The sequence below is a fragment of the Sus scrofa genome, chromosome 12, assembly GCF_000003025.6.
Source record: "Sus scrofa isolate TJ Tabasco breed Duroc chromosome 12, Sscrofa11.1, whole genome shotgun sequence".
NCBI classification, from domain to species: domain Eukaryota; kingdom Metazoa; phylum Chordata; class Mammalia; order Artiodactyla; family Suidae; genus Sus; species Sus scrofa.
Window position 1 is genome coordinate 32,621,877 of NC_010454.4, and position 13,828 is coordinate 32,635,704.

At 39.8% G+C, this 13,828-nt stretch overlaps 1 protein-coding gene across 2 annotated transcripts in view; it reads left to right on the forward strand.

The window, feature by feature from the left end:
* ANKFN1 (ankyrin repeat and fibronectin type III domain containing 1) overlaps positions 1-13,828 on the forward strand; it is a 344,059-nt gene that overhangs the window by 142,408 nt on the left and 187,823 nt on the right. For both annotated transcript variants that reach the window (XM_021067257.1, XM_021067258.1), the window contains exon 3: positions 8,792-8,926. In XM_021067257.1, the coding sequence (XP_020922916.1) occupies positions 8,792-8,926 (135 nt within the window). The remainder of the gene's footprint in view (positions 1-8,791; positions 8,927-13,828) is intronic.

Sequence of the window (13,828 nt, forward strand, 5' to 3'; positions counted from 1 at the left end):
TTGGGTCTCTAAACCACAAAGACAGGAAACATGAGTGATTGGAATGATACACTAGATGTGGGTCACCTAATGTCCTTTGTAAAATGACCTTTTTTGCTTGTCTCTGCATTTACCTTCTTATGGCCTGGGCATTCGACAAAATGCAATGGATTTGCCAAGGATATAGAATGAGTTAATTAATGGTTGTGGGGGTGGGGTGAGCTTTTGTAGTCACCGACCAATGCTGTCTTGAAATGGAAAAACTAGATGAGAAACAAGAAATGTGACCTATGTACAGTATCCAACACCCAAGCTGCAATTTTTCTTTAAACTAGGGCAAAGTATAAAATGCATTCCTCTGCGTTTTCTTTAATTCAGTTAAATTAAACATATATGCATTGAACATCATCTACCATGCACAGGGTCCTGATCCTTGCACTGAGAGGCAGATGTGAAGCCTGAGTCCTCCCTTCATGGAGATGCAATAAGGAAAAGAGAGCTCCAAGTAACTCCAACAAAGTTAGACTATGCTGAGAACACTAAAATAGTTACAAATTCCACAGTGAGAGAAAAGAAAGATGCTCCATTTGGGGAATATGAAAGAGAAAGTTAACATGTTCAATTATTCTGATCAGAATTCTTTTGAAAGACTCTGTTCTCCTAAGAACCTTATTTAAGTCAACTTCTTAGTTCTGAGAGTTAAGACTCTTCATCTTACTTGATTCATAAGTGCTTTCCAGTCATCACTGATGATGATCAGTTCCAAGTAATCCCAAATGAAAATGGAGAAGTCAGCATGAAGCTAGGTCTAAGAGTCTTTCAGCTTATCCTTTTTTTCCACCACCACACCTGTTTTCTTGACTTTATAAACGCAAATCCTGCTAGGCAGACTCTTACTGGCTGCTGGAAAATAAAGACAGATTCTGTCCTAATACTTTTTACTATAGATATTTTATACTAAAATTTTCTTTACAAAAAAAAAAAGAGGGAGGAGGAGGAAAATGATAATGCATAGGAATAGGAGGAGGTGGCGAAAGAGACTAACTCAAATTCAGTAGTCATTTATCCTTCAGTATTTTGATTCATCAACTTGACTGCTTTGACTTCTATCAACCTTATAAAAGTCCTTCTGGACTCGTTTTCATGCTTCCTGATGAAGACTAAGATGATTTTAATGCATAGGTGTACCTGTGCATAGGGTTTTGAAGCCATTCTGATCTAAGCAAACTCTGAAGTTTGAAAGCATGAACTATCATATTCTAGGGCATTAACTTCATTTTTTATAATTATTTGAGGATTCTACACAACATTGTTAAAGTAAGTGAAGACACAAAAGTCGTTTTAGCTTTGGGGTGCAAACTAAAGACCTCCTCAGAGAAATAGCCAAAATGAATGTTGTGAATGGAGAGGGGTCTCAATGTTTCTGGGATGGCTCACGGTCCCCCCCTACAACCTCACTGCAGTACAACTCTCACTATGCAGAGGCAGAATCAAGATCCATTTAGCAACCCGTTTGTTGTAAATGCTATTTTTTATGATAAAACCCAGTGCATCAAAGAACGTAGATGGCCTTAGGGATACTTGTGAGAAGTAACCTGTGCTAATTCCTCTTGGACAGATTTAGGTGAATGCTGCCACCTATTGATAGGTGAAATATTTGCCACTAATTCCTACTCTGACAAGGTAATGTGCTAATTAATGTTTATCAGAGCAAATCTCATTACTCAGTTGGTCAGAACATTTTAACAGCTCTAAGTTCATAATTCCTCATGTATTTGTGATTAAAAAAATAAGTACATCATACTAATTTAAAACAACTTGCAAAGGCAAAGGAGTGAGGTAAAAATTCCATGAGTTTGGCAGTCAAAGGTCTGGGTTTGAGTCTCAGCTCAGCTCCAAAGTGCATGTAAAGAAGTTAATTAATCTCTCCAAACTTTAATTTCTTTATCAGTAAAAAGTGGGTAGTCCTCTTTGCAGGAGAATTCAGAGATATTGCTTCATGACACCTAGGACGCATTTGATAAATGGCAGCATTTATTATTTTTTTCACTGAGTTATCAAAAGCAACTATTTCTGATGCAATGATTGGTAATATGACAAACCACATCATGTATCAGACTCTGGTGAACTCTTCTGCGTGGTTCAATTATCCTTCAGCAATGCTACTTGTCTAGTATAGTATCTTTGACATCCAAAATTAGGACAGTGTGAACATAAATATTAGAACCTTAAGTGTGCCAATTGAGAAAATGAGGATAAATGAGCCTCATTACCAAACGTCTCCTGTCTGCCCTAGAGGATATATGGGGCTGAGCAGATAAAGAATTATGATAAAACTTTGGAGCTGCGTATAAATGGGGCTTTGTGACCTGCTGGATAAGGTTGAGACTTAGAGCCAGACCTAGGAGGTTCACATTCCTTCCTCTGCATGGTGTGGGGGATCCTGGGCTCACACAGACAATAGGGGATTCATAGCTTGAGAATTCTAATGATGACTGAAAGGAGGGTGGCAGCCAGAACAAGAAGACTTTTCAGAAGCAGGACCCTGATTATCACATCGGTGCTGCAGCCCAGCGAGAGGCTGCTGAGAGGCCAAATGAAGCTGTTCTTGGAAAGCTTTCAGTGAAGTGTTTGTAACCTCCTTAAGAGAATCCCATTTCTCAAAAATGCAACACTGGAAAATCTCACATGATTAGTTCAGATAAACACTCTGTCATCAAATCACACCAGAAGTCATAGGGACCATCTCTTTTTGAAGAGTCTTTTAGAATGTCATGAGTCTAGTTTCCAAGACTTAGAGAAAAAAAAAAATCCAAAAAAAGGGTTTCTCAGGATATTTAAGGACCTTTACTTTTAGTCTGAAAGGTCAACGGGTGCTTAAAACAAAATAATCAAGAAATACCATGCCTATGAACAGTCTGCACCTTTTGAAAAGGTCTGCTTGGGATTGAATAGCCAATGCCCTCCCCCACCTCCTTTTCTTTTTTTCTTTGGGGCTTAGAAATTGAGAGGGAGGAGGAAGAGTTTCACATTCATTACTAACAACTTCGCACATAATAAGCATGTTCAGATACACCCTGGGGTGTTAGTTTTCTTTTCCCTATTTTTTTTTTTTTTGTCTCCTTTTTAGCAGCTTTCGATAAGTAGCACATTTTATTTCTGAAAAAAGAATCAGAGCCGTTATTGAGCAGCCGCACCCTGAGGAAGGTCAGGAGATTAGGGAGCGGAAGTAGGCTGACCAAACTTTTTGCTGACCACACTAAGGGACTGCCGCTTTCTTCCCATAATTTAATTTTGAGACTCTGACGAAAAGGCACCCCCTTAGAAAAAAATCTTTGCTGAAAAAAGAGTGAAAAATTGTTAGAAAATGGTCATCAAAAAGTGATCAATTTAAATTTATGTCTTACAAACAAACCACAGGGAACTAACTGCAGGGCAGACATGCATTTGCAATGGACATTCTCAAAATATGGGCATGATTTTTCAGGAAAGCGTGCACATTAGTAGCTTCTGATGTTGGTGGGCTTTGGCCTAATTTCACCAGTGTTCTGAAATTTTAAATGGTGCACTTCATAAATCAGAGAACAATATAGAGCTAAATGGAAACTTGGAATTTAACTGGCTGAACTCCCTCATTTTACAAGTGGGAAAATTGAGACCTCATCATGGAAAATAACTTGCCCAAGGTCACACAGCTGGTGAGGAGAGCTGGAGGACTCAAGCTCAAAGTTCCCATCCCAAACCCGCGTTCTTCCCATCGAGCTAAACAGCTCCAAGATGGGAAACGGCAAACCCTCACATTTAATCGGAATTCTTCCTTCAAGAAACCCTACACCCATTCCCTTGCAAAGGGCCCTGCAAGTTGTTCATCTGCCGCAGCCTGTACTGATTTCTCTAGCTGCTGCTGAATGACTTCAAAGCCATCTAGACACATTTACCTGGCTCCAAGGACTTAGCCTCCTCTTCTCGCCTCTGTCTTCAGAAGGTACTCAGACCATTACACAAATGCTTAAATGATCTCTGTGTCTGTGTACTGGGATCAACTAATGTCACCATCACCTGCCCTCATGCAAACTAAAATTCAGCTTTTTCTCACTTTCACTTCCTCCTCCTGTACCATTGACAAATTCTACTTCCAAAGGGTGTCCTATGTTAATTTCCTAATTTACACTTTCTCGCAGACCCTCCCCATCAATGTCTTCCTGCTTCCAGGTTCTTACCACTTCAGTCCATGATGGCTAGACCAGAGGGATCTTTAATCTGCTGCATTGACATTCTCCTGCTCAGATCTCCGCTGCTTATACAATTAAGTCCAAACTCTTTTTTTTTTTTTTTTTTTTTTTTTTTTGCTTTTTTAGGGCCACACTTGTGGCATATGGAAGTTCCCAGGCTAGGGGTCGAATGGGAGCTGTAGCTGCCTGCCTGCACCACAGCCACCACAACACCAGATCCGAGGAGCCACGTCTGCGACCTACACCACAGCTCACTGCAACGCTGGATCCTTAACCCACTGAGCAAGGCCAGGGATAGAACTCGAGTCCTCATGGATATTAGTTGCTTTTGTTACCGCTGAGCCAGTACCAGAACACCCAGACTCACTTAACACAGCCTCATTCTAGCCTCCGCCTACTTATGGGTCCTAAATTCCATTAGGTCCTTTCATCACCATTTATTCCAGCCCAGCTGGACTACTTGTCATTCCCTAAATATTACAGAAATTCTATGCATTGACTCCATTCCCTTCTCTTCTTTTCAACCTCCAGTGGTCTTCTTTCCTCCAGATCCAGGTTAAATACAACCTTCTCTGTGAATCTTCCCTAAGGAAGTAATGATTATTCTGTGCTTCCTTACCACATTGCTCATTCTTTTTTATGACACTTATTTAATTCTTCCCTGTATTATAATAAGTTGCATCTTTCTCACTAAATAGATCTCTTTTATCTTTCAGAAGATGTCTTATTCATCTTTGTACTCCTCCTCACCATAATATTTCATCCAATGTTTTGCATATAAAAAGTGCTTTTCATATAATTTTTATATATAATGATTTTTATTTTTTTCCATTATAGCTGGTTAACAGTGTTCTGTCAAGTTTCTGCTGTACAGCATGTTGACCCAATTATACATACATGTACACATTCTTTTTTCTCACATGATCATGCTCCATCAAGTTCCCAGGGCTACACAGCAGGATCTCATTGCTAATCCATTCCAAAGGCAATAGTTTGCATCTATTAACCCCAAGCTCTCCATCCACCCCACTCCTTCCCCCTCCCCCTTGGCAACCACAAGTCTGTTCTCCAAGTCCATGATTTTCTTTTCTGTGGAAAGGTTCATTTGTGCCATATATTAGATTCCAGATATAAGAAGTCAGAAAGAAAAAGACAAATACCATATGATATCACTTTTCATATAATATTAATTGAGCATTAACTATCTGCAAGACACTAGGCCAGCAGTGTAAGGGCTAGAGGAGGCAAATAAAAAATAAGTAAAATACAATCCCTGTCTTCAAGGGAGCATTAGTCAGTGAGACATGTTCACGAATAACCTAAGTAAGTGAACTAACCGTGGGGGTGGAATTGGGTGGAGGGGAAGTGCTGAGTATGGAGCAAACATCCCCAGTGCTCTGAGAACACTGATATTGTAATATGGAGGGTAGGGCAATGGGGGAGGGTAGAGGGAAAGAAAGGGCAAGGCTACTTTTAAATTCCATCTCTGGGCTGTGGTCATTATTAGCATCCTGTCTAGGTCTGGCTGATCCAACCCATCCTTTCCCTAATACCAGAGTAATCTTCCTAAAGCAAGACTGATCATTTAACTCCCTGTTCAGATGTTTGTTATTGAATGAATCAGCATCAAATAATTGCAGGCTTATGTTGGGTGTTATGGAGCATACCAGTTTGTAGAGATGAGACAAACTCCAGAAAACAGCTGGAGAACAAAAAGCAAGAACATGCTGTAAAAGTGCTAGAGGGTATAGAACAAAATAAGTGTGTGATTAGTGTGGGCTGAGAACAATCGAGAAGAAATAACCAGAGGACGCAAGCATTCAATGATGGCTACTTGGCAAGAAAACTTAGATGCACTAAGTGAACTTTAGGATACCTTTCAATTCTTAGACCCTTGTAATCCTTCATTGAATAACTGCATTCTAAGCATGTCAATAAAATACTCACTAAATATTTTTTGACTGCCTTCTATGTGCCGGGAACTCTGCTAGACACTGGAGACAGAGCAGTGAATAAAAGACTTTGCACTTAAACCCTTACAGTAAAATGAGGATGACTGATGTTAAACAGGTAAATACAACAAAATGTGATGGATATGATAATGGGAAGGTATGAGGTCCTACAGGACCATGGAGTAGGAACCCTAACAGCCCAGGGGCTGGGAAAATATCCCTGAGAGATGATATCTAAAATCAAGACTCTAAGGCCATACCTGAGTTAGCCAGATAAAAGGGACTGAGCATTCAGGGAAAAGAAAATCATATGTGGAATTGATCTGCTGTATATCACAGGGAACTCTACCCACCATTCTGTGATGATCAATATGGGAAAAGAATCTGAAAAAGAATGGATATATGTATATATATAATTGAACCATTTTGTTGTACAGCAGAAATTACAACATTGTATATCAACTGTACTTCAATAAAACTTTTTTAAAATGAAAAAAAAATAAAGTTTGGGATTAAGCAAATGAAAATAAAAAGACACTATGGCATGTCCAAGGAACTCAAAGACATTCAAAAGGCAAGTAGGAAGGTGGCAAGAAATTAAGCTAGAGAGATAGGTTGAGCCAGATTACGGAGAATCTTGCTGAAGTTTGTTTGAGAGTTATCAATAGGCTTTAACAATATAATATGTAACATTAAAGTATTTGGCACAGTGTATCTAGCCTACTAAGTATTAACAAATGTCTGTTGAAGACTGGATTAATGAATGAATAGTTGAATGAATGGATCTCCTTTGCCGTAGACACAGACTCATAAAATGATTCCACCTTGAGCATTTCTCCAGAAAGAAATGCCCCTGTCACAGGAGGCATCATCATCCCCTTAGGTGTGCATAGCAGATTGAATTAATGACCTTGATAAGGCCGCCCCTAACCTTAGCAGAATTACTCAGAGTCACCTGGCTTGCCCCAGCAGAAGGAATTTAAGTAAATCTGTGTTAAAGTCAAAGCTTTCCCAGAGATAAGGGTAAAGTTTTACCTGGCAATCATTTAGGCTTAAACTGTGAAAGGGTAGCCTGACTCTTTCTTAATCCTTGATGAAAAAATAGACTTCTTAACCTTCAGGGCATGCATATTCCCAAATTAGATTATTTCTATCAATGCTTCAATGGACAAATACATTCGAGAAGTGAAAGAGAGAAAAAATATTCCACAGAGAGATTTTTGCCTTTCAACAAGAAAAGAAAGAGTGAAACAATCATGAAAAGTTACACTGAATTCCTCCTTTGGACACCCAGGTTTTATGTCACTGAAACTCACCTTAGACCCAAGATCCAGAGCAGCCACTTGTAAACTGCCAGGATGAGATGCTGTCTCTAGAAAGGGGATACAGGATGACATTCCCAGGATTCTAATTAATTACCAGGCCAAATGTTAACACTCCACCCTCTTGTTTATAACCAGAAGACTTTCTCCTGATTTACTACAGGATCACATTGAAAACTGGCCAGTTGATTCAGCTCCAGGTATAAATCACAGACTGGTATCAGTGCCTAGTAGATGGGTCCGAAATATTTCTGAAGTCATCAGAGCAGATAAGATTTCATTTGGCAGATAGGGACTCTGAATAGAGCTTTAGAAAGATTTTCAATGTTGTTGCTAGGGACGTTATCTGCGTGTGTATCTGTGTGTGCGTGCATGTGTGATATTCATATGTGCTTTCAGTCGGCAATGCCTCCCTAAACATAGTAAGCAGCCTGTGAAGGTCATTCACTGTTTTATCTCAGAGAGAAACATGCAAAATGCCTACATAAGCAGCTTTCTAGGAAATCTATTCTGTGTGTCTTATTAGTCACATAAAGCATAATGCTGTGAAAGAAGCCAGGTGTACCCAGATGTGGCTGGCATGGAAGAAACACGGAATCTTCTTCCCAAGACTGAGTTTCTTGTCCTAAGCCCCAGAACTGCTGACTACTTTCTGAGAACCTACTTAGACAAAAACTCTAGCATTGTCTGAGCAGCCCGATTGGATTGGGAGCTCTCTAAAGATGCCCTTGTTCCTGCTGAGAGCTTGTAAAGGATTGTGCAGGGGGCTACAAAGTGAGAAGACGTGGCTGCTACCTGTGTGCGTCTGCCCCCAGGCAGCTGTGGGAGTAAGGGGGTGCCTAGTCCTAGGACAGCTGTAGACCATTTGCAGTCACAGATTTCTGGATGGGTTCCTGGATGCCAGAAAATATTTCTTTCCCTGCAATTCATTTGGTCTAAAACTAAATGGCTGCCTCACTGCCCCTTTGCTCATTCTTGATTAACAACCATTTCTGATTCAGTCTTGTCTTCCACGAAGCTTGTTGTCCCTGCCAGCCCCTCATAATGGACATCACAGATATAACAGGCTAAAGACACACAGAAGTCAGGGCATTCTTTCACTAAACAAGCAAGAGCTTGAGAAATCAAGCCTTCCCAGGGCTGCACTAGCAAGAATACACCTAGATTCTGAGCCAAGCTGTTTCCTTCCCCCCATTCTTTCCCTGTGCATCATTTGCTCTTTTATTTTGCATTAAGTGTAGCTTAGTGATCATGGACTTCGGCTCTTGCCTGTAGTGATCCTCTTCGTATTTTATTCTTTACACAGAATAGGAAGGAGGTTTGCTTGCTTTGCACAGAGGCTGAGCCACAGGAGAAAGCAAAGCCAATGTGACTTATTGAATGAAAGCTCTGGACAATTACCAACCACTTGTTCCTCTTCTGCCTCAAACAACCTAAACTGGTAAGTCCATTTTATTAGCACCTTTCTTTCATTTTTCATCTGTGTGAATGTGAGGCTTTCTTAGTTACCGATTATTTTTAAAATGTGTATGTGTTGCTGCAGTTTAAATGATATAAAAAAAATCTACATCTTACAAAGTTAGCTGCAGGCAGGACATGAAGAATGCACACGAGCCCATACACAGTGGTCTGCAAGAGCACATATACGTGCATGTGGGTAGGCACAGGTCGGGGTAGTGAAGCCCCATTTCTGATAATTGGGCTTTTGTTTGCAGCAAGTTTAAGGGCATTTTGTGCTTGTATAACTGATCAGCATTAGCTGTGAAAAATTCATTATTCCTTTGTTGTATAAGATCATTTTCCACTCGGGTTCCTGAGTAGCTACAAAATACCTGTTGGCTCAGGTAAAGAATGCATCCCTTGGTGCTAATATTAGGTGTATCACTATCTTTAATCCAGTTTGAAGGCTGGACACACAGAGTGGAATGCCAGCATTCTATCCATCCTGGGTGAGCATATGCTTGTAAATAACCCTAAGACTGTGGTGTTGAGGATACCTGCCAAGGGGAAACAATGGACATGCATGCAAACCCTGACTTGATCCACTGCCCTTTACACCCATTTTTCTTAAGTCCTTTCTTTATTCCATGAAGATATATGGCTGGTAGGATGCACTAGATTTGAAAGGGAGATATTTTAAGTACCTGTTACCCATGCTGGTTGTTAGCCCAGCCAAGGCTGCTAGAAATACCACTGATAATCAAGGACGAGTTTGCTTCTGTTCTGGGCCCTCAAAATCCCTGCACTCATTTAATTTCTTCATTTCCTAATAAGATGTAAGCCAACTTCTGTAAAGGAGAAAAACGAATGGAGAAAGCTATTGCTTTTCCTACCACCACCACTGTGTCTCCTTAGTCTTTTGTTTGTCTGGCTACTGCAAGACTTTATGGCAGCAACAATCCATCCCTAGTGGACTCAGAGTCTACATAAATGTCATCAGAGTTTAATGTCTTTGCTGTACTCTATCTGCAGTATATCACTGGCTGTTTAGATGAAGTTGTGGCCTTGGATGCTGACAAGGATGGATGATGTTGGAACAGTGAGCAGCATGCTTCCCTAAATAAAACCAAAGTTAGGAAATCTGAGAGATGGGTGACGTTTTGCCTCGCAGAAAGTATCCCCAGGCCACTCAATCAAACGAACAGGGTCATTCTCCCACATGATCCAGCTGTTTCACCAATGATGGTATTCTAACGGGATGGAGACAGCATTGCTTAGTGGTTAGAGATGTCAGGAAAGTAAGGTTCCTGGTTCCCAGGCTGAGTGTGTGTCTTTAAGAAATTCACTTCATCTCCCTGGATCCCCATTCTTCCACTCCTTCCATTCTTGATCATTTCAAAGAAGTCATGCCAAGCTCAATTACTGCATCCATGAAACACCATTTAAATATTTCTTGTTAAAAGGTGCAATAGGTAATCAAGATCATTGTTCATGCACTTTAATCCAGAGATCATGCATCAGAAATCCAAAAATGAGAGTTTATGTGGGGATGAGGAGATCATGCCCCTTCCTAAGGGATATAGAGCACTCTGAAGGAAGTACGATCAGAACTAGAAAATTAGAAGAGGAGAATGGAGCTGAAGATGACATTTTTAAAAACTTAAAATTCAATAAATAGGCCACATAAATATTTTTTTCATTATTTGTTAGTAATAACTGATTTTCCTGAGGATGACAAGATAGTGAAAGTCTTAAATTATGTTTTGAAACAAACATGGAATATTGGGGGTGAGTTATTTCATGGATGAGAGGAATCCAGGTATAGAATTTATGAGAACTTTCAGATGTTCAGATTACTCCCCTACCCACATACATGGAATTAACAGCTGTAAATGTACTATGATTTGAGGAGTTCTAGAAGGATCATTTGAAAAAAAAAATTCCATCTCCAGGATTAAGCTACCTAAAATTTTTTCAGCAGGGATTCAGATAAGTATTGCTGCCTTTTATAAAGTACAGATATTTCTTAGAAGGGATACCATATCATAAATGAATGCATTAAATGTTTTCTACTTCGTGGGAAACCCAAATAATGTTGCATTAATATTACATTAATTCTTCTGCTTTCTATTTATTTCTTACCTGTCTTCAAGAACTTCTTTCATAATTATCATTTCACTCTTGATCAAAAAATTAAGTGGTCTTAGGACAAGCTGTCTCCTTTTTGTGTGGAATGCTTGGATTAGGCAATATCATCCAGACTTCCTCTAGGGATATAGAGCACTTAGGAGTCACATTATAGAGAGATGAATTCTCCATCCTCTTCTTTAAATCCACTCTTCCCCTGTAGTCTTTTTTTTTTTTTTAATTATTGGTGGAACTATCACATGCCTAGTCAGCCAAGCAAAGCTCACAGAAGTTACCCTCAGGTTTACTGATTCTTTTAGCCCTTCCATCCAATCACTAACCAAGCCTGGTCCACTTTATTTTCTTCTTCTTTTTTTTTTTTTCTTTTTCTTTTTCTAACACAGCAGGATTTCATTGCTAATCCATTCCAAAGGCAATAGTCTGCATATATTAACCTCAACTTCCCAATTCATCCCACTCCCTCCCCCTCCCCCTTGGCAACCACAAGACTGTTCTCCAAGTCCATGATTTTCTTTTCTGTGAAAAGGTTCATTTGTACCGTTTATTAGATTCCAGATATAAGTGATATGGTATTTGTCTTTCTCTTTCTGACTTACTTCACTCAGGATGAGTCTCTAGTTCCATCCATGTTACTGCAAATAACATTATTTTGTTCCTTTTTATGTCTGAGTAGTATTCCATTGTGTGTATATATACCACCTCTTCCTAATCCAATCACCTATTAATGGATGTTTGGGTTGTTTCCATGTCTTAACTGTTATGAATAGTGCTGAAATGAACATGTGGGTACATGTGTCTTTTTAAAGGAAAGTTTTGTCCAGAAAGATGCCCAAGAGTAGAGTTGCGGGTCATGTGGTAGTTCTATGTACAGATTTCTGAGGTACCTCCATACTGTTCTCCATAGTGGTTGTACCAGCTTACATTCCCACCAATGGTGCAGGAGGGTTCCCTTTTCTCCACACCCTCCAGAATTTATTATTTATGGACTTATTGATGATGGCCATTCTGACTGGTGTGAGGTGGTATCTCATGGTGGTTTTGACTTGCGTTTCTCTAGTAATCATGGATGTTGAACATTGTTTCAAGCGCTTGTTGGCCATCTGTATATCCTCCTTGAAGAATGGTCTATTCAGGTCTTTTGCCCATTTTTCAATTAGGTTGTTGGCTTTTTTTGCTGCTGAGTTGTATAAGTTGCTTGTATGTTTTAGAGTTTAAGCCCTTGGTCAGTTGCATCCTTTGAAACTATTTTCTCCCATTCTGTAAGTTGTCTTTTTGTTTTATTTTTGGTTTCCTTTGCTGTGCAAAAGCTTGTCAGTGTGATTAGGTCCCATTGGTTTATTTTTGCTTTTATTTCTGTTGCTTTGGGAGGCTGACCTGAGAAAACATTTGTAAGGTTGATGTCAGAGAATGTTTTGCCTAAAGTCCAGGATCAGATGGCTTCACAGGTGAATTCTACCAAACATACAAAGAGGAACTTATGCCCATCCTCCTTAAACTTTTTCAAAAGGTTGAAGAAGAAGGAACATTCCTAAAGACCTTCTATGATGCCACCATCGCCCTAATTCCAAAACCAGACAAAGATACTACCAAAAAAGAAAACTATTGGCCAATATCTTTGATGAATATAGATGCAAAAATTCTCAACAAAATTTTATCCAACTGAATCCAACAACATATCAAAAAGATCATGCACCACAACCAGGTGTGATTCATCCCAGGTTCACAAGGATGGTTCAACATACACAAATCAATCAACATCATACACCACATTCACAAAAGAAAAGTTAAAAACCACACCTCAATAGATGCAGAGAAAGCATTTGACAAAGTCTAACATCCATTTATGATAAATGGACTCACCAAAGTGGGTATAGAGGGAACATACCTTAACATAATCAAAGCCATTTATTACAAACCCACAGCAAGTGTAATACTCAATGGAGAAAAGCTGAAAGCCTTCCCACTAAAATCTGGAACAAGACAAGGATGCCCACTTTCTTCATATTCTTTATCTGTGCAGCCCTCTCTATCCCTGTGTCATATACTGTAATTGAAGTCACTAGCTCTCACAGAGACTTTTTCAACAACTTCGTACTTGGTTGTCTCTTGTCACTGGTCCCACCACACACAACCCTAGCCCTTCAAATCACCCCCTGGGTGCCTCTAGAGTAATTCTTTAAAAATACAAATACCAGCTTTCCCTTAAAGTTCTCTAGTGATTTCCTTTTGTAACAGGTTGAAGTCTAAGCTCCTATCATGACATGGACTTGATGGTCTGGCCCTCTCCAGGCTTCTTTCCCAAGGTCCTGGAATGGTGGGTAAAATGTATCACTGAAAGTGTCAGAACCCTGAAAGATACCATTAGGGCCCCTGTGGACATTGACCTACCAGCTAGGGCATTGACCTACCAGGATGGTTCACATCTCTGTGTTCTAACCTGAGCTAATATACCTAGAATGCCTTTTTCCTTCCTTCCTACTAGTAGATTTTTCATTCGCTCTTCTAAATTCCTGCACAGGCATCACCTTCTCTAATCCATTTCTTCACCCCTCCCTTCCTAGCATCCTCAAAGCTAATCACTTACTTCTTCACCTTAGGCATTTGAGAGGTTAAGATATCAGATGCTAAAAAAAAAAAAAGATATCAGGTCTAGACCCATATTGCCTGGGTTTGAACCCCAGATGTGCCCCTTAGTAGTGCCTCAATTTCTTACTACGTAAAATGGAGGTGGTAATAGTTCTTACTTCACAGGAAT